Source organism: Tripterygium wilfordii, chromosome 6 (assembly GCF_013401445.1).
Source record: "Tripterygium wilfordii isolate XIE 37 chromosome 6, ASM1340144v1, whole genome shotgun sequence".
NCBI lineage: Eukaryota > Viridiplantae > Streptophyta > Magnoliopsida > Celastrales > Celastraceae > Tripterygium > Tripterygium wilfordii.
In genome coordinates, this window is record NC_052237.1 from 4,268,995 (window position 1) to 4,293,269 (window position 24,275).

The 24,275-nt window shown below is 37.6% G+C and overlaps 3 protein-coding genes and 1 pseudogene across 3 annotated transcripts; 1 reads left to right on the plus strand and 3 right to left on the minus strand.

Annotated features, from left to right (window-relative positions):
- Window positions 1-982: 982 nt before the first annotated feature.
- LOC120000914 (protein SDA1 homolog) lies at window positions 983-7,123 on the minus strand. The gene is made up of 15 exons (XM_038849080.1): window positions 6,678-7,123; window positions 6,386-6,562; window positions 6,156-6,280; window positions 5,911-6,049; window positions 5,317-5,469; window positions 5,175-5,228; window positions 4,227-4,322; window positions 4,088-4,147; window positions 3,916-3,990; window positions 3,784-3,837; window positions 3,433-3,534; window positions 2,716-3,318; window positions 2,464-2,598; window positions 1,833-1,940; window positions 983-1,367 (listed from the first exon to the last, which is right to left on the minus strand). Exons 1-15 carry the CDS (start codon window positions 7,071-7,073, stop codon window positions 1,218-1,220), a joined length of 2,427 nt encoding a protein of 808 aa, XP_038705008.1. The 5' UTR covers window positions 7,074-7,123; the 3' UTR covers window positions 983-1,217.
- Window positions 7,124-7,751: 628 nt separating this feature from the next.
- On the minus strand, window positions 7,752-9,877 carry LOC119999705 (vignain-like). The gene is made up of 4 exons (XM_038847418.1): window positions 8,855-9,877; window positions 8,528-8,760; window positions 8,301-8,441; window positions 7,752-8,177 (listed from the first exon to the last, which is right to left on the minus strand). Exons 1-4 carry the CDS (start codon window positions 9,351-9,353, stop codon window positions 7,905-7,907), a joined length of 1,146 nt encoding a protein of 381 aa, XP_038703346.1. The 5' UTR covers window positions 9,354-9,877; the 3' UTR covers window positions 7,752-7,904.
- Window positions 9,878-11,668: 1,791 nt separating this feature from the next.
- On the minus strand, window positions 11,669-12,665 carry LOC119999706. Its single transcript, XM_038847419.1, has 2 exons — window positions 12,441-12,665; window positions 11,669-12,156 (listed from the first exon to the last, which is right to left on the minus strand). The coding sequence occupies exons 1-2, from the start codon at window positions 12,543-12,545 to the stop codon at window positions 12,076-12,078; spliced, it is 186 nt and encodes a 61-aa protein (XP_038703347.1). The 5' UTR covers window positions 12,546-12,665; the 3' UTR covers window positions 11,669-12,075.
- Window positions 12,666-14,005: 1,340 nt separating this feature from the next.
- On the plus strand, window positions 14,006-20,458 carry LOC119999704 (annotated as a pseudogene).
- The last annotated feature ends 3,817 nt before the right edge of the window (window positions 20,459-24,275 follow it).

Below are 24,275 nucleotides of genomic sequence, written 5' to 3' on the forward strand. Positions count from 1 at the left end.
CAAGACCAACGTCCACGTTGGTTATGCACCATGACCGGCGCCTCCGGCAATCCACCCCTGTGGGACGAGCACCATGGCTGGTCACTCTGCAGATGCGGCCCCAAGTTGATGGCATTGGACTCTCAATGAAAGCACCAAATGTTATGACCCTTGCGCCCCTCCACTAACAACCAAGGCCCAACCAACACCCATCTAAAGCAAGGGCCCTCTCCTACCCACACATGGCCTGCCCACCTACCCATGGGCCGGTTGTAACCAATGTCCAGTGGGCTCTACCCTTCTGAAAACCTTGACTATTAGGGAAGGAATGTCATCCCACTTAAGTACTGCATTGGCACGTCCACATCTTCCGATGTGGGACATGACATGCTCCTATGATGGACTTCTTTTACGCAGTTTTTTTTCTTCTTGATTAAACGAGTAAAGCAATTAAAGAAGTAACAATGAGATATAAGCATAGCAATACAAGAACAAATATAATACAAATCAAACCGCATAAACTTTTATAACTTACCCTCCCTTATTCTAATCCCGCTTCTACACCACAAAAATCTCAAAACATATATTACCCTATTTGGCAGAGCTTATAAAAAAAAACTTATAATTTATAAGTTTAAACTTAAAACTAAATTTAATAAAAAAATATTATAGTAAACTTTTCATAACTTATAAGCTAGTGTCAATTATAATAGCTTATAAACTAGCTTATCTTGACAACAAATGAACTCAGCCAAACAGAGCATAATCAACGTTTATCAAAAGCTAACAGAAAAAAGAGATCAGATATTAGAATGCCACATGCTCTCACCTCTGGCGTCATTGGAAGTTCAGAAAAGAAAAACATTTAGTAAATAAACATGCCTAGTGCCTCATGGTAAAAACAACATGCTTTTAGAATCAGTGAGAGTTTATAATATCAGTGACTAATTAACTTATATATTAAGAAAAGTTCATGACCAATGCTAAAATCAAAAAAGAAAAAGAAAAAGAAAAGAAAGATAATCAATAAATAGTAAAATAATAGCAAATACAAAGCATGTTCATGTTCCTTTCCGAGGATGTTATTATGATTTTAGCACCGAATGAAAAACCACCTAAAATGTGTGTTCAAGCCCCAAGAGTCCAAGACCACTTCTACTTAAGAACTACACGACTCCAGTAAGCTGTAGAAAAGATTGACAGTGCGAATGAAACACACAGTAACATACACCACTGAATCATTTCCATCCCTTCTTACCCCGAAACTGTTTACCAGAACGCTGCTGTTTTTTATTTTTCACTTGTCGAGATTTTGCAACCTTTGATCTCTTTGCAGCAAGAGGCATGGCCTTTTTGTGTTCCTTCTGCCGGTTGCTCAACCCACCCGTCTGTCGGCAATTAAAAAAAATAATACGATCAAACATGGCAAACGAAGCATCCTTTCAAGGACATTTAATAGTGGAACTTCAAAGTTCAAGATTATTTATAACTAATAAAGTAAATTCCAAACTGTGTATAACTAAAACAGCTGGTCCATTTTTTAGGGTTTCCAAAATCCCTGAGATGTGTAGTGGCATCTGGATATCTTAGATAAATGAAGAAAAAAGAACATTTGAAGCCACAGCTAGTACTTGGCTAAGAATAAAAGTGCTTCCAGAATATAAAAATAGGATGTTTCATGAAGCCATCATCACATCAGAAGTTGTTTCCTTGCAAATTAACAAATTGTAACAGAAAGACTCTCGGAACAAGAAGTGATTCTGAAATTCGAAAACAAAACTTACAAGACAATACATTAAATGATTAACTAAGATCTTAGAAAAAATACATATGAATGATGAAGAGAACACTACCTTCTTCTGTTTTACAGCAGCACGAGCCTGGTATTTCCCCCTATCTTCCCTCCCTGCTCTCACTAATGCCAATCTTTCCTCCTTGCTTAGCTTCTTCCGCACATGCACCTACATTAGTATGCGCAAATGTGTCAAAATATGTTTTCGGGAAGGAGATTAATGAATGAAGACAAAAGGTGCTTCTAAGCTAAATTAGGCAACTTACAGACAGGAGGTGAGCAAATTTAAGACGTGTGAGGAAGATAACAAGAAAATCATCAGACATATTTTTCTTCACTCAAGTATTTGAGAAGGGGCAGAATCAAGCCTTATAGACCTCCCAAATTAAATTCCAAATTTATTCCATTTAACGATCATTCATTGTCTATGAAATGTTATATAGTAGGTCATGACAGAATTCTGCATCCCCCAATGATTACATACATTTAGTTCAAGTAAGGTATGCCTAAATTACAGTTTATGCTTCATTTGTCTTTTAAGATGTTTTATCTAACACAGTCAGTTGATCACACTCGTACAACATTCCCAATAGCCGGCGCAGTTTTTCTGTTTCCACCAAGAGGCAATGTAATCTTCAAGCTAAAATAACAAACCAAAAGGTAAAAATACAGTAGAGACATAGATAACTTACTTCAAGCTCAGCAGGATCCACCCGTTTAGCACTCAGTTGATCAGAACTTAGAATCTTTGAATCTGCCAATTTAGTATCCTGACCTTTTCGAAACAAACCTTGCCTAGATAAAGCAATTTTTGCATCATTCTTCGCCTAATAATATTGACAACAAAGCATCCGACAATCAACATATCATTTTTAAGTGATCAACATGTAATTCAGAAATTAGAACCAGCAGAGCTTTCAGCATAACATAAACGTATAACCTACCTTAAGCTCCTTGATCCTTTGGAAGTCCTCATTAGAGAGAATACCATCTGTTGTATCTGAAGAGGGTTGCTTCATTTTTTCTTCAGCCAATCTCTTAAGGGCACGAAGACTTGTCTCGGCAGCATTAATATCAATATCAGAAAAGTTTCTTTTTCTTGATTTAGAATTTTTTGCTCCACTAGCACCAATACTAAACGCCTCTTTGTCTTCTCCCTCTTCCACCTCCTCCTCCTCCTCTTCTTCCACCTCCTCCTCCTCTTCCTCCTGATCTTCATCAGCATCACTAACATCAATACTATTTTCACTATCTTCTTCCTCATCTTCACCATCTGCATCGCTTTCCTTTTCGTCATCATCACTGCCAGTCAACATCTTCTCATTGTCAAGATCATGATCATCATCAGATCCACTGAACATGGACCTGTCACGGTCATCTCCATCCTCGCCATCATTATCCACATCAACGTCATCGTCATCATTCTGCTCTAATAACTCAACACCCAGAACATTGCTGAGAACACTGACTTCTCCGTATGCTTTTGGCCTTGCCTTTGGGTCTGTGGGACGCCCGCGGTCCTTCTTGACTAACAATGATGGACACAGCTGCAGGTAAATTAAGAGTTATCCCTAAGCGCAGAAAACATGTGCATGCATGCACACATAATCAGCTTGAACAAACATTTTTGTCAAAGAAAGAAGAAAAAGTAGCTCCAATACCTCTCTAAATAAAATCATTAGTGAACGAGCAGCAACTGAAACTGCCTTTTCATGCGACTTCTTATATAATACAAGATCTTGGAGCAGATCTTCGGTCATCAACTGTAAACCAGCAAAAAAAAGATTTAAGTTTGACAGCATTAAGACTTAAGTTGCCTAAGATGTGACAACCAGCAAGAAAGAGAGGCAACGGCATGAAAAAAATTGAGTACAAAACGATACTTCGAACAAGAAATTAAAAGCCATAATTGAAAGCTCCAAAATTTGGATTTGATTAACTACATAGGCAAAGTCTAATCAGGCTGACAATGAAGGAGGAATAAAATACCCAAAACATGGATAGGAAATTACCAAAGGAATGCGCAAGCATATTTCCCTGATCACATTCAGTCCAATAGCAATAGCCTGGCAAAGCAACCAAAGTTGGTCAAATTTATTGGAAATTGATAGGAAAACTAGCATAATGTGGTTTTAGCGCAACACCTCTGGACGTGAGCGATCATGTACAAATTGATTTACAACTTGTTTGAATAATGGTTCAACTGCATCAGGAGGCACCTGTTTAAAAAAAATTAAGTTAAAAACAGTTAAAAAAAGGGCAGGGGAGGGGAGAAAAATGCCACAGAACTACAACCATCAAAACAAGAAACCTGACCATATCATGGCACGCCTGGACTGCTGCTGCCAGTAAATTTGTGACATCACGTTGATGGGGCTGCCCATAATTATATAGTCATGTATCTATTAAGTATTAATTAATGGAATGCCTTAGTACACCAAGGTAAATAATGTACCTGAATATATTTCTGAAGAAAAGGATAAAAGTTCAATAAAATCAATCGGTGAAGCCCAACCGTTCGAGCAATTACTTTCAACATCATCATTTTAACCTGATGCATGTAAAGAGCTAAATCTCAATAAAAAAAATAATAATGTACAACAATATAGCCAAAATTCACAAAGAAGAAACATGATAGATAACTCTTTTCTATTATTTTCCATGCTAATATTCTGGTTTGGTTGCGTTTAAAAATGATACAACTTCATTTTACAAAAAAAAAAAAAAAAAAAAAAAAAAGAGAAGCCCCAAATACATTGGCCTAGGATTATGTATGACAACACAAGGAACAAAAAATTTACTTCAACTACTTGAGATCAGCTAAATGAACCAAAAAAAGGACAAGACACCCAATGCAAAAAGCTGCCATGGCTAAATTAACTTCAAGTACCATTGCTAAACTCACATCATATATTGTTCAGTCTTAGTCTTAGGTATTTTATGCCCATAGATTTTAGAGCATGTCTTTTGCTTTTAGCTTCAAATTAACTACTGACATGGCATATGAACTCCAACAATACCATAACAACATACCTGGAGGGGCTGCATCCTAAATAGATATTGCAATTCCATCCATAACTATGATAAAAAACAAAAGCTCAGCTAAAGACCTTGGTGTTACACCTGTTGTGATTGCATGCATTTGTGGATCCCCGTACTAGTTTCATGCTAACTAGTATTCCTTTATACACGCTCTCAACCATATTAAGATAGACGGCAAGCTAATAATCCCCCGAAAATTTAGACAGACAAGCAATAGAACTTTATTACACGAGAAACGGACAGAATAGTGTATCAACTATTAAGCATCTGAATGTTGAGTGACAGTGACACAAATATGTAAGGCATAACAATGTTTTTCAATGGAATGGATAGAAGGCATGATGTATCTACAAAGTCTTACCTCGAAACGCTCATTATAGGTTTGAAGGCGAGAGAATAACTTCTCAACAAATCCCTGCAAGAATTATTACAAAATCTTATTCGGTCCCACAGGTAGCTTAAAAGAATAAATTTCAGTGATATGATGATAAAAGGTAGCCAACCTGGGCATCCTTTAAATGGTTAAGTGGCGAATAAAAATTTGAAGAAGAATTTTTTTCTGATGACAGGCGTTGCTGTCTTTTCATGCTACGAACAGCACGCTGCAGTTTTGCTTTCTTTTTCTTCTTGCTAGAAGATGTACCTTTATGGTGTGCCTGAAATTTTGATACGAAGCAATACCATAGAGAATTAGCTAAAATATTTCTTCTTTTTTTGGGAGAGGGGGGGGGGGGGGGGGGGGGGGGGGTGAGAGGAGAGGCAACTAACATTTTTGCAATAACATAGCTAAGAAATACCTCTCCAGAAGGTCATGGCATGGGTAAGAGGGGGTTATGTATAATGCACAATTCATCATAAATAATGGGACAGAAATGTCCTAAACTTCAGCATCACATTAATAATTCATCTAGTTGGACAAAACATCAATTGAATTCCTTAATTCGATTTGTATTCTTATGGTGAGATAAGTACACAAGTTACAAGTATAAGGCTAGATTAGGAATGGCTCATCAGGAAAAACAATTAATTTATGATGAATTATACATGAATCATCCAAAGTGCAGGGATGGCTTAGGATATGATAGAATGCAACTGACCTTGTAAATAGCCTCTTTATTAATGGCAACTTGAGAAGTCTCAGGAGCTGTATCGTCATCGCTGCCTGAATCATCACTGTCTTCATCACCTTGAATCTTTTCGTAATCAAGGAGAAAAGATATAGCAGCTATCATAATCCTAAGAAAATTCAAAACACAGATAGTACACCCTCAATTGAAATTACAAAACCATTTTTTGCATGCATATGAAATAGCAAAATAATGATTGAATAAAAGATGAATACCTGGAGGAAGGATGAAAACAAGCAGTGCAAATGGCATTAGCAGTTCTATCATCAAACCACACCTTCCTCCTGTGAAGCTCGCATAGAATGGTAAGTGATCTCTTTGCTTTTGCCTCGTCCTCTTGCTACAAAAAAGTGTAAAAGCTGAAGAATCAGTAAAATACGACCAAACAATCCATGACACCGAGAAAATTAAAAATAAATAAATAAAAACGAAGAGCATTATAAACCTGCAGCATTGAAAACACAATGCTCTGAAGAGCCCTATTCACAGCTTCGTTCTTATGCTTCTTATTCATGCGCCTAACGCTTTGAATTACATGAGAGAATGCCAATTTCCTCAAAACCCTATCACCCAGTGTCTGCAGCTCCACGAACAATGCAAGAGTCTCCTTGATATCCACTATCTACCAAACAAAAAAACTCTGTCAAACACACATAGTCCTCATTCTATCACCATTCTTTTTACTGATCAAGAAATCAAATATATAAATGCATAAATATGATGCCGCTCTAACATACCTGACGATTGAGGAGGAGAATCAGAGCTTGTGTGACGTGGCAACGGAGCCCTGAGGGCAGAGATGGTGCGGACGACTTAAGGAAGTCGGCGAGTTGCTTAGGGAAATCCGCAAGCTGCTTTGGGTAGAAGGGAGTGACATGGGCAAGGAACATGGCGCGATCGCCGAGGTCCTTGGAGACAGTGGGGTCAGCCGCAACACCGGTGATAGAGGTGAAGTTCATGGCAGCCTGTTGCCGAAAGAGCTCCAGAGCGGAGTTGAATTGGCTGTAGAGGAGACCGAGTTCGGTGACGTATCCCTCCGGGTCACATTTCATCTTGGACTGAAGAGCCGGAAGGCTCAGCTTCTCTGCGGCACGGCCGGAGGCCGCCAGTGCCTCTGCCGCAAAAGTGGTCATTGTTGCTTGTGTGGCTGATCAACGTAGTGGCTATGAGATTTTTAGGATTATGTGGACTGCCGAAAAACCCTAGTTAAACCGCTTTCTTTGGTGCATATGTAGCTTGGTGCATCTTACCGCATCCGATCTCTCCCTTCTATGATGATCTGATGAGTTGACCCAATTTCACATATTTCAATACAAATTTTTTTTAAAAAAATTTAAACTTGATACGGTCGTTCTATAATAACAAACATTACACCTAGCATTACGTTAGCGGTGTAAAAATTTACAAATCCTAACAAAAGAATTATAAAACTGAATAACAAATGCCGAATTAACACCGAGTATTTTCAACTATTTCAATCATTTTCTTTTATATAATCACTTTCTCTAATTGTTTTATTTCTACCTGTCATTTTCTTTTTCTCTTAAATCCCAACACCTCCTAATACCTTGCCTTTATTTGCCTAACAAATTTATTGAATACAATTTAGAGGAGCTGATGTAGAGTGTTGTTGGATTCTAATAATGTAAAATTGAAAATGGCTCATTTTATTGTATTTAGAGAATTTGATAGGAAGAGCTGATGTGAATGCTCTAACAACCGGTTCACATATTTTGTTTTCGATCCGTTTCGGGTCTTCAAAGGGATTGAGAATTTTGTATGTAAGAGTGTGAAAAAGCTATAAATTTAGAACAGCAACATATGGCTTTATTTCAATCCAAACCAGCAATAAAAACATCACACCAACATCTCTCACATAACTATTTATCTTAAAATGACAAACAACATAGAAACCTTAAGCAAACATAAATTTAAACTGAGTGATCACATGATCATCTACTGAACTAGAGTTCATCCTTTCTTCCATCTTTATTGATGGTGTCTCTTCTTTTGCTTTCTGGATGGAGCTTGACTGGGTAGGAGGCTTCCAAAGTGATGCCACAAAGACCCTCTTCCGCATCGATGCCGCGTTGCATTCTAATGTAACCTTGCTCTCCCCAGTCTGTTCCCCATGAATTCCTCACTGTCCAGTACTTGGTTCCATCAGAAGCTGTTCCATAACCCACCAATGCCACCCCATGATTCAGTTCTGTCCCACAATGTCCATTGAACACACCCTGCAACCATTTTTAACCATTAAATCATCTCTCTTTCTGTTGAAATATGTGTATTACATTCTCATAGATTCAAACCATCACCAAACAAGAGAGTGAGAGTGTTTTTTATTTATTTTTTTTTACCTCCGAGTAGAATTGGAAGTCCTTGCCACCAGCATCAATTGCAATCGAAACCGGCTGGTTTGCAACGGCTTTCATTAAGGCTGTTTCATCATTATCAGGTACCATCTCATACCCGTCAATGATTACCTCAGGAGCATTCAACTGCAAAAGAATGAAGAAGGTTTACTCCAATTTATTGATACATGATTTTCTAGAGCCATTGATTGCATAAATGTCTTTCTATATACCTTATTTGAGTCACAGGTGCCATCTCTAGCTGTATATGGGTAGTTCTTCTCTGTCGTTAGCCCGTTTACGTGCTCAAGGAACTTGAATGCATCTTCCATTAATCCTCCATTACAACCATGGTTTTCTTTGTCGCAATCAATCAGCTCTTGCTCAGATAAGGAGACTAGCTCCCCTGTTTTGATCTTGTTGATGCCTTCCACTGCAGCTACGGTTGAAAATGCCCAACAACTACCTACACATATCATCGAAAAATTTGAGTAAGTTTGGAGCCATACATGTTAAAACGTAACTTGAGTAATAAGAAACTTCGAATACGGGAATCATACCACATCTTCCTTGATTCTTAATCGCAGTCACTGCTCCATTCTTCCTCCAATCTACAGATGCTGGAAGATCCTCAGTCTTTCCATGTACGAACCCGGTTCTTCTTTTTGGACTGTGAAGCATCCGGTAGTGGGTAACTTTTGATCCTCCATAGTATGTCATGAACTCATGGTTTGTCATGTCTGCAAAACTGTTCAGGCTGAGCTTGTAAGGCTTATCCATCTGATTTACCTTGTGAATATGCTTCAAGTTCTCCTTGAACACATTGAAACGCTTTTGCTTCTCGCTTAGGCTGCGAGAAACCGTGTGGTGGCTCCTCCATCTCTCATACAAGCTCCAGAGACTCTCTTCTGAAGCCAAATCCTTCTCATGGTAATCAAAACTCTCCGCGAGACCGAATACCAGAACCAAAGAAAATAACACCAGAACTACTTTTCCTACACCCATGATGGTAATCTCCAGACCCTTTGATGTTGGTCTTAGCTCTGCAACCATGTCCATATATACTAGTAAGGTGAGGTGTCAGGTTATCAGCTTTTAGATCTTTAACCTGAAATTAAGAAGAAAAGGCACCATCTTTTTCTTCCTTTTTTTTTTTTCATCTAAAATTGGAGGTGGATTTTTCTCATTTTTCTGTCAATCTGTGAGATTTTGCAAGCAATCATGCGAAGCATGCCATCTCCCTTAGAATTTAGTTGTAGAAGATGACAGAATGGGCTTGTTGCTACAAGGCGATGGAGCATGATTTTTTTGCAAGTAATGTTCAAAAGTGCCACCTCCTTTGCTTCAAAAGTAGGTTAGTGAGATAAGTGTTAAAACTGTTTTCTTCTTTTCCCTAATTTTTCTCTTCCTCTTGCCGTTGTGTACCCCAATTTTCAGTACTAAATCCTCAGCAATAATGAAGCAGATGCTTTTGACGTAGAAAGATTTCGATAGAGAAAAATGAATGTCATGATTCTGGATACTGTACCTTTTTTTTTTCCCTCCCTCCTTTACAATATCACCACACACCGTGATAAATTCGAAGTTAAAAGGAAATTATTTCTACCTCACGCAATGTGGTTGACCATTTTTTCATTGTCAAAATACGATATTTTTTTTCCAATTTTCTCCTCAATCAATTTTATTATTTTATTTATATTTTTACAAAAATAAATTCATTCAAAATTAATAGATATCAATGAAAATATCTAATGTTATGTCACAATATTTCCGATGACACGCCAAACTTCCAGAACTTTTTTGTCACAGCAATTCACCTGAGTTCATCATCACAAGTTTCAAAACTCGCCTCGCCTCACCTCACCGCAAGAGGTTAAAAGACAATATACTCCCAAACGGACCTTATATATATATATTTTTGCTATATATATATCTATGGTTTTGCTAAAGACCTAGTTTGTGATAGCCGATGTGCAATTTAAAGAGCCAAATTAAGCTTAAAACCAAAATGAAAACATATCAACTTGGTTTATACTTCGATTAAATCCTGTGCTTCTATGACCCTACCTAGCTCCAGCAGGCTACTCTCAAGCAATATGCACAGATCGGAAGTTTCTCAAGAGTCTATGCTTCCATTTCTCTGTACACAGCAACATAATATCATTTGAATTGTGTGAATGCCCAGGGTTTTCAATTTTCTTTGGCAGCTTCACCTCATTTAAGTAATTAAGTGTATACACTCTAAGCTGACTAAGCATGAACACAACATATAATGTGAAGCAACAAGGAATCACACGGCCAGAAATGCAGACATTAAGAAAAAGCCTGTTCAACAATGAATACCCAAGATTCATCCCAAGTCAATACTCTATTAGCATCTGCAGCAACAACATTTGATCCATATATTTTAAATTTCACTGAAAGGAAAAGATAAATTATAACAAAACGTTCACCCTATTCGAAAGAGAGATGCGTAGAAGAAATGATTTTAATTTTAAAAAACACAAAGTGGGAGAGATGAGCTTCAAAGGAAAAGAAAGCAAATCGAATCAGCATTCAGCAGAAGTTCAAGAAAAACAAATCCAGTGATATTATATAGAGATGCCGTGAGTGATATTCAAATAACCAAACTGTTGTTCCTCCACATCATCCCACTCATTGAAAAAAAACAAACAAACCAAGAACAGTGTTGGTGGGAACTCTAAAGTAGCAACCACATGCGCATATTTGGAAAATCTTTCAGTGAGAAGTAGGACCACACTTTGGATGGGAAACCTCAAGGATGTAGGAAAAGTTGTAACAACACCTTCTTTATATGGGATGCGTGGAAGAAGATACATAAAAGTTTTTCAAGACAACTGCTAATATGGTAAACTTCATACTGTGTTCCTTAAGATGAATGCCGCAACCAAGAATGTTGGGAATAAACGCTTTGATGATGACGATGACGACATCGACGATGATGCACCTTTAGACAAATACATTGCAAGCTTACTCTATTGTACATCCATGTCCGTTCTCAACCTTTGAACTTACATTAGCAGGACATTTTGACAACCTTAGAAAAAGGTAGCCGTTCCAGAAACAAATTGTGTTTCCAGCGAAAGAGGGAGGCTAAATATCAGTTATTATTCACAAAAATACAAATTAGACAACTGAGAAAGGATGTCTCCTTGAATTACACACAGAGGTTTGATTCTTGAAAACAAAATTAGCACTTTAATAAAGCAGTTTTACTAGACTCGTCTGCTGCAGCAGGTATTAAAAATTTAAAACTGCAACACCAGAGGATAGCACAAGAAAAGACAGATAATTGCAGCCCTACAGCCCCTAGTCCATCAACAATATGCAGCATGTCCTAAGAAATCGACAAATCCTCAAAATCGTTTTGGCATTTTACAAATGCGGCTAGGGATTATAAACAATGATCTGCTCTGTGAAACAACGGTTTAGAGGCTAGCTCTACAAAGAAATGATGCTCCTCAGTTAGCTAAAAGCATAAAGATCCAGAGATACTTGAGTTAAATAGTTCCCTGTCTACAAAGGAGCTGAACAAACAAAAACACAAAGTACACCCCAACGTCCCTTGCTTTCCATCAGAAAGAGGAGGAAATTTATCAAAAAGATCAAGAGAATCAAATTCCCATGGCAATCATGGTCATTATGCTTAAAGACTTCTTTTTTAAGTCTTAAATGTAATAGAATTCAAAGTAAAAAACGCCACAATGAATCAAAAGTAAAGAGAAAAACCACCAGCAACGCAGAACTCTTTAATTCCATTTCAGGCGACAGAATCCTTCTGTTTGGCGAGCAGCTCATCTCTAACTCTTCTAATTTCCGCTTCCCTCTCCAACCTCTCCTTCTGTAAAAACAATTATACTGTCAACCTCTCAACAACCATCACCATTTTCAAATCGCAAGTAAATTTTTTCGCAAATAAAAATTGCCAAAACCAACACAGAAATCACGGATAATGTACCTGATAAATTAGTTAGGGTTTTCTCCACATCATAAAGAAAAAAAAATTAAAGAAATTTCAAGGCGAGACCAATCAATTGAATGCATATATACATACGCACACAAATATGTACATAGATAGAGATAAGTAAAAGTTGAAAACGCAAGCGTGTGAGAGAGAGGAAGGACCTTCTCGTCTTGATGGAGAGCGATCCAGACGTGAATTTTATCCATGGAATGCCAGAAGACGAAGGCTCCCAAGGACATCCCGAAGTAGGTTGCCACGCTCACCATCTTTGATTGCTGCTTTGTTCACGAGTGCTCCAGCAATAGCGATCTGCCGGATATGTCGTATGAACTATGAAGAGCTTTGAAGAGATTCTATTGTGACCTATCACACTGCTGTAACTGTAGCTAGAGCCTAGAGACGATTCAAAAGTCGGGTCAGGCCAGGCTGAGCCCGCTACATCGGGCCTATTTTCAAACCCAAACTCGGCCCGCAATTCAGATATGGCCTCCTTCTAGGCTTAGGCCCTGATCACGGGCTTAAGAAATGTTGTTTCATTTGTCGAAGAATCTCACAGTTTGAAGCATTGACCAGCAAATCACGCGAGAAACATAGACGGGACTTCTGCAATGGGACACAATTCAACCCATTTCATTTTCTATTTTTTTTTAAAATAGGGTTTGAGAAGGCGTAGGATTCGAACCCACAATATAATGAATGAGTGATCTCTTACATGCAGTGTGATTGTTGTTCAACTAATGACTCACTCGCAACCCATTTCATTTATATCTAGCCTATACAGGCTTCTTAATAAAATATTATGTGATTGTTGTTCAACTAATGACTCACTTGAAATCCATTTCATTTATATCTAGCCTATGCAGACTTCTTAACAAAACATTATGAATGTGTCGCTAAGACATTAAAAACTATGTATTCTTCAACTTTATCTATGTTAGAATATGAAACTGTTATACATGGTTTGGAAAGTACCAAATGAATGATTGATGTGGCTTATACGATTGATTCAATATCTAACACTTACTGGAGGCGTATTTTAAATGATGATGACGAGCAAATCTTGTTGGGTTTGCTAAACGTTGCTCATCATATTTATTCCTTGTCTTCAACGAAACCAAATTCAACAATAAAAAACCAATTTTACTATTGAGATGTTTAATTTGCTCCGTGATTACTTCTGCATAAATGTCAATTGGAGATTAATTTGTGTAAATTTTGCAAGAATCCGAAAATAATTTACCATCAAAAAATGTCATTAATTCAATTTACATCTATTAATTATCTAAGTTGTTGAATACATAGGAATGTACATGTGAACCCCATTACATACATATTTAATTTTGTGCTCACACCTCAACAACGGAACAACTAAATCCTAAGATTTTATCTTTTTTTTTTTTTTTGTAATTTCTTTTGGACTATCCCATTAGGTCAAAAGTTCCCTAATTGACTAGTACGTGTGAAACTGAGGACTCGCATGCTCAGTAAGACAAAGAACTCACATGTTCAAAATTTGCCATGTAGGAATCTAATGTGAATGTGTTGATAGATTCGTTGTTAAAGCAAAAGCCAAACCATTGTATCATACTCTTGATTAACTAAACTAAAAGTTTACAACTTACTCACCCATCACGAGTACTACCTGTCATTGCTGTCAGAGTACAGGCAATGAAATTGAAAGAAAATTGACTTTCTTCTCATAACTCAAGTTAAAGGGTAGGCCAATTGGTCTATACAAGACAGGACCAGATAATTACTTGGTGTAATTTATATATATATCTTCGATAATTACAATAAGAAAGTATAAACTCTAGTGACTCAAAAGATTTTTAAAAAAGGCATTGATTAGAAGCAGTCCAAATTATTTCACAACTTAAGCTTGGATCAACTCTTCCCCGTTTCGAATATGCCATTATATGATTGATATCAAGTTTAGATTATGCCCTAAGTAACATACCAAGAGCATAAATAAACAAATGAAATTTTAACCCTAGACTTGTGTCCAGCTGAATAAAAACAAGTCAAATGAGTTTAGTAACAACCAACAAGATTTCCCAAGTCATCACTCAAAATGACAGCAACATGAACATATGTTGAAATTATTACCTGATTCCAAACGGAGCCAATCAATAAATACACTTCACAGGCCTGCTTTATCGTGACTTCGACATCAGATACTTCCTGAAGACAACATATTATATATATATATATATATATATATATATTAGATGGCTACCTGATGTAATTATGTAACCTCTTTCAAAAGCTGGTTGGCAGGTCTGTACTTTGCATGCAGCAAGTGAGATTTAATGGGGACCAAAGGAGGCCTCTTCAGGTGTGCTGATGCGATAGACAAAGTGGTAATGATTTTCGGGATTCTGGGAAGCATTGGAGATGGGTTGATGTCCCCCCTTATTATGCTTGTTCTCGCCGGAGCATTCAATAATTATGGGTCTCAAGGTGTAAACTTTTCTAATGAAATAGTTGACAAGGTACCTGTCGTGCTAGCAATACATCTACAAAATAAGTTTTAGATACATACTTAAGGCTTCTGTTCTTATGAATCAGCTTTCATTGAGGCTGCTCTACGTTGCCATTGCTGTTGGAGTATCTGCGTTCATTGGTATGTCGAAACTATCAGTCAATATCCAAATAATTGATCTCTTCTGCTATTCTTACATTCAAGTGAATCAATTAAACAAACAAAGCCCGGGTAAAAAGTCATGTAAGATGTATGCAACCTTCTTTTTGCATAATATGCGAAGAGGTTGTTCCTGGGTTTGAACCTATGACCTCTATGTTGCACATCTGCAACTTAACCACTGAACATGCAGTTTATATGTACTTAAAAAGTTCATGCAACATGAATATCTATTCATAAAAAAAATCATGCAACATCAATATCTATTCATAGCAAAAGGGGGGAAAAGATGAGTTTTATGTAACCAAGTGAAATATTCTGTGCATTTGTCATTGGCTTTTGTTCTCTGATGTCAAAGATGCTACTTACCTGATTATTTTGGCTTGCTACTAACCTGATTATTTTGGCTTTAATATTATCTTCACCATCTACTCTTCCCATTATTTAACGAGTGATACCCCTGTTAACCACCTAGAATCAAAGTAGAAGTGAAACATCTCTTTGATGTCGCCTTTTGAACTGGGGCATATCTGCCACTCTAGTAATCTCAGAAATCCTTTTATCATGAAAATAATCAAAAGAAGAGGCAACAAAAGAAAGATCATTAAAAATTGTTAACATATTGGGCCCCTTGTCCAACCCCTTAAAAGGCCTATTAGGAGGTAGGAGGAAACCCTCATTTAAACCACACACCAGCCCTCTTTCCAACCGATGTGGGATACTCAAAATCCCCCCTCACGTGTGGGTTGGTCCAACTCCGAGAAGCCCACCACGTGAAAGCCCATCGCGTTGGACTGGCTCCGATACCATGTTATGAGAGAGTTCTCAAATTGAAAAACCTTTCTTTCGTGTATATTGTTTTTCACCTTATACAAACACTTGTATAACCCTAACTACAATTATATATACAATGACTAAGTTACCCTTATATATTCTAACACTCCCCCTCAAGTTGGACCAACCCACACATGAGGGGGGATGTTGAGTATCCCACATCGGTTGGAAAGAGGGCTGGTGTGTGGTTTAAATGAGGGTTTCCTCCTACCTCCTAATAGGCCTTTTAAGGGGTTGGACAAGGGGCCCAATATGTTAACAAAAATAATTTAACAAACCTGCATCTAGTACAGCTGAACATGTACAATTTAAGTGTACAAAAGTTGAATTACTAGTTTGATCCTCATGCAGAAGGAGTATGCTGGACAAGAACTGCAGAGAGACAAACATCTTGTATGAGGATGGAATACCTAAAATCAATACTTAGGCAAGAAGTTGGCTTCTTCAATGGCCAAGATGCTTCTACCTCTACCTTCCAAGTCGTTTCTACCCTTTCTTCCGATGCCGACATAATCCAAGACACCATAGCTGAGAAGGTTTATAAGTGTCATCAGCACTAGCTTCTCTTTGTCTGCTTCTTATTTTTTCACTTCAACATCACGTGGTTTTATTTTTCTGCAGATACCCAATTGCCTGTCTAGCCTTTCAGCGTTCACCGCTAGCATGCTTATTCCCTTCTCACTTTCTTGGAGATTTGCTTTGGCCACTTTGCCAATATCGATGCTGTTCATTGTTCCAGTAGTTGGGATTGGTAAGCTAATGATGAACCAAGAGGTGAAGATAAGGGATGCTTATGCGGTAGCTGGAGTCATTGCAGAGCAAGCAATCTCATCCATCCGTACAGTATACTCATTCACAGGGGAGCATCGAACACTAAATAGATTTAGCAAAGCACTCCAGAAAAATATGGAGCTTGCTATAAAGCAAGGTTTCACAAAGGGGCTGCTGATGGGAAGTATGGGAATGTTATATGTGACTTGGGCTTTTGGGGCTTGGGTTGGCAGCATCCTTGTTACAGAGAGGGGAGAAAAAGGCGGTTATGTTTTCGCAGCTGGAATTTGTGTCATCTATGGAGGATTGTACGTAATTCCTCTTCTTCTGCTTTTTCTTTCTTCTCATTGTTTCTTTCCAATACAACTTTGTTTTACCTGGAAAAGATCCACAATCTAGTCAGTGAAAAAATTCAGATCATATGCAATTTAACTAAAAGAAAAACAGAGAAATTCAGTACATTTCAAACAAAATTGATATCAGTTTGTCTTGAAAAGAAACATGCATAAAAGCAACATAGTTTTGTCTAGTGTAGTTTGAAAATAATCTTATCCTAGCATTGATTTTTTCAAAAACTATATTGTATTTGTATTTGAAAATATGGTATTTGTCGAACATCGTAATTCGTAATACTCTTTAATTAGTGCTAATATTTCAACCAGCTTCACCCATCTGACTGCCTCTAGATCATTTCTAGAACTACTAATCTCTTCATTGTGGTATTTTTCAGTTATATTGCGAGTGCACTTCCAAATCTTTCTTTCATCTTGCCGCCGCCAAGATGTCTGAGATGATTGGCCGAATTCCAGTTATAGATGCTGCAGATGATAAAGGCAAAACTTTAGCTAATGTTAAAGGAGAAATTGATTTTCGAGAGGTACATTTTAACTACCCATCAAGGCCTGATAGCCCAGTCCTTCAAGGGTTAAATCTTCGAATTGGAGCTGGTATGACAGTTGGTCTTGTTGGAGGTAGTGGTTCTGGGAAATCCACCATCATTTCTTTACTTCAAAGATTATATGACCCTGTGAGCGGAGATATTTTTCTTGATGGAAAGAAAATCAAAAGACTTAAGCTGAAATGGCTCAGATCCCAAATGGGGCTAGTTAATCAAGAGCCAGTTCTCTTTGCAACATCAATAAAAGAAAATATTCTTTTTGGCAAGGATGGAGCACCTGAGGATCTCGTTGTCAATGCAGCTAAGGCTGCGAACGCACACGACTTCATCATTAATTTACCTGATGGATATGATACACAAGTAAGCTGTAATTTTCCATTTGTTAGTTTGAAATCAATTTATGATCATTACTACAACTGAGACAATAAGGATTCGTCTGTACCTCAGGTTGGGCAATTCGGACTTCAGTTATCTGGAGGACAGAAGCAAAGGATTGCCATTGCAAGGGCTTTAATTAGAGATCCAAAGATCCTTCTCCTTGACGAAGCCACAAGTGCTTTGGATGCACAATCTGAAAGAACAGTCCAGGAAGCATTGGATAAGGCTTCAGAAGGAAGGACTACTATTATCATTGCCCACCGCCTCTCCACAATCCGTCAGGCTGATTTGATAGCAGTTCTCCAATCAGGCAGAGTGATAGAATCAGGCACTCATGATGAGCTGATCCAACAAAAAATTGGACAAACGGGTGCCTACAGTGAAATCATGCAGAAGCAGCAACTAGCTATGCAAAACGAAGACTCCCATAGTGTCAATTACCCGACAGAAGGAACAAACCTCCATAGAGTGAATGATGGACCAAGTCAGACTCAACTAACACCAATCGGTAAAAGATCAAGCTTCCTTCTAAGTAGCCCTGCCACCCCTTTCAGCCCTGCCCTCCCCTTCAGCCCTGCACTTTCCCTCAGCACGACACATAGTGTTGAAATGTATCCTGATGATCACCAGAATGATAAAAATTTCAAGAACTCTTCCCTTCACACTCCTTCTCAATGGCGCTTGATACGAATGAATGCACCAGAATGGAATAAAGCACTGCTCGGTTGCTTAGCAGCTGGAGGATCTGGAGCAATTCAGCCAATTCATGGCTACTGCTTAGGATCCATTGTTTCAGTTTATTTCCTTACAGACAACTCCAAGATCAAATCAGAAATAAAAGTCTATTGCCTCATCTACTTGAGTCTAGCAGTTCTTAGTTTCCTAACCAATCTCCTCCAACATTACAACTTCGCAATAATGGGAGAGCGTTTAACCAAAAGGGTGCGGGAAAATGTCCTTGAAAAGGTTCTCACCTTTGAGATTGGTTGGTTTGACAAAGATGAGAACACAAGTGCAGCCATCTGTGCCCGGCTAGCCACTGAAGCCAACTTGGTAAGATCTCTAATTGCTGATCGTATGTCGTTACTCGTTGAGGTTTCCTTAAGTGCTTCATTGTCTTTTGTGCTCGCAATGGTGATCACATGGAGGGTAGCCATTGTGATGATATCCATCCAGCCACTAATAATCGCAAGCTTTTATTCAAGGAGTGTTCTTATGAAGAGTATGTCTGCAAAAGCCAAAAAAGCACAAGGTAAAGGAAGTCAACTAGCAAGTGAAGCTACTGTCAACCACAGGACCATCACAGCCTTTTCCTCACAGGAAAGGATACTACATCTCTACAGAGAGACATTACAAGGCCCCAAAGAGGAAAGCATCAAACAGTCGTGGTTTTCAGGAATTGGTCTCTTCAGCTCCCAATTCCTGACAACCTGTGCAGTAGCGTTGAGTTACTGGTATGGAGGGAGGCTACTCAATCAAGGTCTAGTTACTCCAAAGCAACTTTTCCAAGTATTTTTCATCTTGATGAGCTCTGGTAGAAACATCGCAGATGCGGGAAGTATGACGTCTGACATATCCAAGGGTGGCAAGGCCACAAGATCAGTTTTTGCGATTTTGGACCGGAAAACTGAGATTGAACCCGAAGACCCGACTGACATTGAAGTCCAATGTATTCCTAAAGGCATCATAGAACTAAGAAATGTATTTTTCTCGTATCCCACAAGACCTGGACAAATGATCTTTCAGGGCCTAAATCTCAAAATTGAAGTACGAAAAACAGCAGCCCTGGTGGGACAGAGTGGTTCAGGAAAATCCACGGTTATTGGATTGATAGAAAGATTTTATGATCCGCAAAGTGGAACGGTATTCATAGATGAACGTGACATCAAGTGCTACGATTTGAGGAAGTTGAGGTCACATATGGCATTGGTGAGTCAGGAACCCACTCTTTTTGCTGGAACTATACGTGAAAACATTGTCTATGGTAAGGAGAATGCTACAGAAGCTGAATTGAGGGAGGCTGCAATTCTAGCAAATGCTCAAGAATTTATAAGGTACTCATTACTGTATAACTTAGAAAACCTCTTTGAAATTCTTAGTTAATGTCTACCTTTTTTTTTTGGTTCAATTCAGTTCTATGAAAGATGGATATGACACATATTGTGGAGAAAGGGGAGTCCAGCTTTCAGGAGGCCAGAAACAGAGGATAGCAATTGCCCGAGCAATACTGAAGAATCCAGCAATTCTTCTTTTGGATGAAGCAACCAGTGCCCTAGATAGTATGTCAGAGAATTTAGTTCAAGAAGCACTTGAGAAACTGATGGTTGGCAGAACGTGTGTGGTTGTAGCACATAGGCTGTCCACAATACAAAAAGCAGACTCTATCGCTGTGCTAAGGAACGGAAAGGTGGTAGAGCAAGGAACACATAACAATCTAATAGCCACTGGACATAGTGGAGCATACTACTCTCTAGTTAAGCAACAACATGGTCAGTCTCCTTACAGGTGAGGCTTGGAAATGTGAGCTGGAAATATTATCAGATATGTAGCATATTTGGAAAGTTTCTACTTAAGAGTGAAAGCAAAATTCAAAGCCAAATCCCGAATAATACTCATTGTTGCAAATGAAAAAAGACTTTCACACCCACCTAGAACCAGCAACCTAACCTCAACCTATATGCACCAATTGTTAGTTTTCTAGGTTTCATGTTTCCATTTATCCATATATGGGCTATGTAAGTGTTACTCATTTAAAAATGCAAATAACTGGCGAGGCAACAAGTGATACATGTACAGAAAGGCAGATATTAAATAAATAAATAAATAAATTGAACCTTCGATGTTCCATGCCCCAAGATTAATTCCCAGTCAATATTCTATTAGCAGCTGCAGCAACCACATTTGATCCGTAGATCTTAAATTTTACTGAAAGATGAAGAAAAGATTATATAAAACGGAACCTTCTACAACAGAGAGGGTTACACAGAATAGAATATATTTTAATTTATAGCACAAGCACACAGAGATAAGAGAAGAGTTTCAAAGAAAGTGAAAGTTAATTAAATCAGCAGAAGTCTGAAATCCATTAATCCAGTCATGTGTTACAACATCTTTAAGGCCATCCACAGCAGTGACTGGGAACCTAAACTCCACTGTAAATGTAGAGTTTTTCATGAGTTTTGGTTGAATTTTGGGCCTACATCAGCAACTATATCCAAGACTGCAAATTTACCTTCTGCTACAGTGAACCTGTAAATCCATGGGTGAACTGTAGCAAACTGGATGATTATTTTAATATATCTTTCTGTTTTTTCTTCGTTTCATTCAATTTTGTCCCGTCTAGTCAAAGGCAACTTTGCAGTATAGACTTTTTTTTTTGTCTGGCATAAACTCTTTTGTATACACAAAAACTATCCAAAATTAATCTATTTGTAAAAATGGAACTACCATAATTAGTTTTATTTATATCATTGTATTTCTAGAATACATTAATTAATTAATGATATAAAAATATAAAAAAATAAAATTTAGTTTAAAGGAAATATTAATGTTAGTTGATTAATTAAAAAATATGGTAGAATTTTTGTGTTATAATAGTTTAAAATGTATACTTTAAATTAATAAAAATAATTGTATAAAGTAATATTTAAATGATTTAGAGTATGGTTTAGAGTGTCTGATGTGTGGATGTACTTTTTGAGAAACTGTAAATTTGTGAAAAGTGTGTAAAAACTGAACATTTGGAGTTTTTGTTAAGAGTGTCTGCTATGGATGGTCTAATATTCAAATGATCAAACATTAATTACTCCACATCATACCATGCATAAAAAACACCAAGAGCAGTGCTTGTGGGAACTGTAAAGAAGCAACAAGACAAGCATATTTGGACTTGAATTACACCTTGTTTTATTCTTGAAAACAAAATTCGACATTATTCTTAGAGCTGCATTAATTAAGAAGTTTTACTTGATCATGCACTGCGGTGGGTATAATTTTAGTCCCAATGAAAAACACAAAACAAAAGTACACGCAAACTCCAACGCTTTCGGACTGAAAGGGGAGGCAATTTCTCAAAAAATATCTGAGACAACAAAATATCCATGAAAATCATGGCCATTATGCGTATAAGATTCTTTGTTGAGTCTCAAATGTAATAGAACTCAAATTAAAAGAGTCAGAATGAAGCAAAGTACAGAGAAAAAGCCTTCGGAAATGTACAACTCTTCAAGTTCCTTTCACGCAAGAGAATCCTTTTGTTTGGCAATAAGCTCTTCTCCTAATTTTTGCTTCCTTCTCCACCCTCTCCTTCCGAAACAACAATTGCACTATACGTTTCCAACAACCGTCACTAATTTCAAAGGCGCTATCAAATAAGTAGAACTTTTTTTTTTCTTCCACAAATTGAAATTATCAACACCAATACATAACACTCAGAGCAACAGCATACAATTAATCTAGCTAGGGTTTTCCACAAATCAATAAGAATAGTTCAAGGTGAGATCAGTCCATTGATTGCATGCTAAATACACCCATGCAAACATGCACTTGAATATATGAAAAGTGAAATTGAAAAATGCGAGCATTAAGCGTGAGAGAAGGGACACCTCTTCATGACGGAGAGAAATCATGGATTGCCGGAAGACGAAGGCTCCCAAGGACATCGCGAAGTATACTACGTACTCTCAGCCTCTTACCCATTTGTAGAGAATGGTAAAGGGGGTCCATCTTTGATTGCGAGAGCTCGAGCACGTTTGCCTGCAACTGTTTCGATGGACTATTTTAGTGGAGGCCCAATCGCTGACTAGCTTTGTTTCAAGGAAAGGAAGAGTTGAATGTTTGTGAAGGCCCAGCTCAGTTTCATGGCTAGCTCGCTCGGTTTGGCCCGAAACAAGGATCAACGGATCAATATGAGTGGTCCCTAGCTCTCTTTTTTTTTTAAATGAATTTTTTAAAGAATCTCAAAATTCAAAAAAAAATATATAAAAACCTCCGCACATTCTGTTTGAGTAAAATGTTACTTTTGAAAATAGCCTGAAAACATGGTAAAGCTTGAAAACATTAAAAAACAAAAAAACAAAACGGCGAATTAAAAAAAATCGATATGCTTGTTTTCTATATATTTTAGGTTTTATTTTCCAAAAATTTTAAATTCCCAATTCAACACAACCTTTCTCCTCCTCTCCAATCCATTCTCCTCCTCTTTCTCCAAATTGGAATTCTCTTCCCCTCCCCAAAACTGAGTCACTGCGGGTAACAACCAGGTCTTCCATCTTCAGCAACCGTTTGGGGTCTTCAAAGGGGAATGTAGGTCATGCTCTTCAAGAAGTTAAGAGCTTCTAGCCCATCTATGATCTTTGATTGTAATTTGAACTAAAACTGAGATAAATTATTGGTACTAAAACCTTGATTTGCCTGCGAGACAGAGGTATTGTGTTTGTATTATGTGATAACTAGTACTTACTAGAAGGAGAATGGACGGTTACGATATAGGACGGGGTAGGATGAACAGTCGATACATGATGCAGTATTTTTCGTCTGTCAATTTTTTAAAAAACAATTTCTTTGATTTCAATGACCAAAAGTTGTATTACCCCTTCTTGTTTTTCCTCATTCCACAATCACATCCAATTGGAAGTTACAATGCCATTAAAAAAAAGAAGAAGAAAAGTTACGGTGTCCATCTCATATCTCAAAATCAAAGTTACTTTACTATTTACTACTACAATAGAAAGGGTAAGTATAGAAAATTAAAGACTACGTCCAAATCCAATTAGTGTTATACATGACATGACCAGAAAATGACACGTGATTGCTATTTATTCTTCCTTCATATATATATATATATATATATACACACACACACTGCGATGATTACAATAACACATTACAAACCAGAATTATTAAAAAAAAAAAAAGAGGAATTGATTAGGACGATTCAAATGATTAATACAAATTATTGCTCATTCTAAGGCTCTGTGCTGGATTATAATGACATCAAGGCGGCAAGATTTAGCCTCTCAACAACCATCATTCCAATAGTAAAACGACAAACTCAAAAGATACTTTGGAATGAGACCAGAATCTCGGTGACACTACCAAATGCATAAAACAAATGAGATCGCAAGCCAAGCCTCATTCCCAATATCTCGCTCATTAATAGATGTGAATGTACTCATAAAAAAAACACACAGAAATGACCAACGAGAGGTGGCTCGGTTGACAATCAACAAGGTTAGTCATATATGTGCTCAAAGTTTGATTCCAATGTGAAGCATATTTCTCAACGGTACTTCAAAAAAGAACACACGTAAATGAATGTACCCTCTCTTTTATTACATGACTATGATTCACTCATCCACAACAATTATCCTTCCTGGCTAGGCCAATCAATACATAGAACAGACAGGCCGGCTGAAGGTGACAGGGGTATCAGATGCTCCTTGTAGACAAAACAAAATATATTTTATGGCTAAC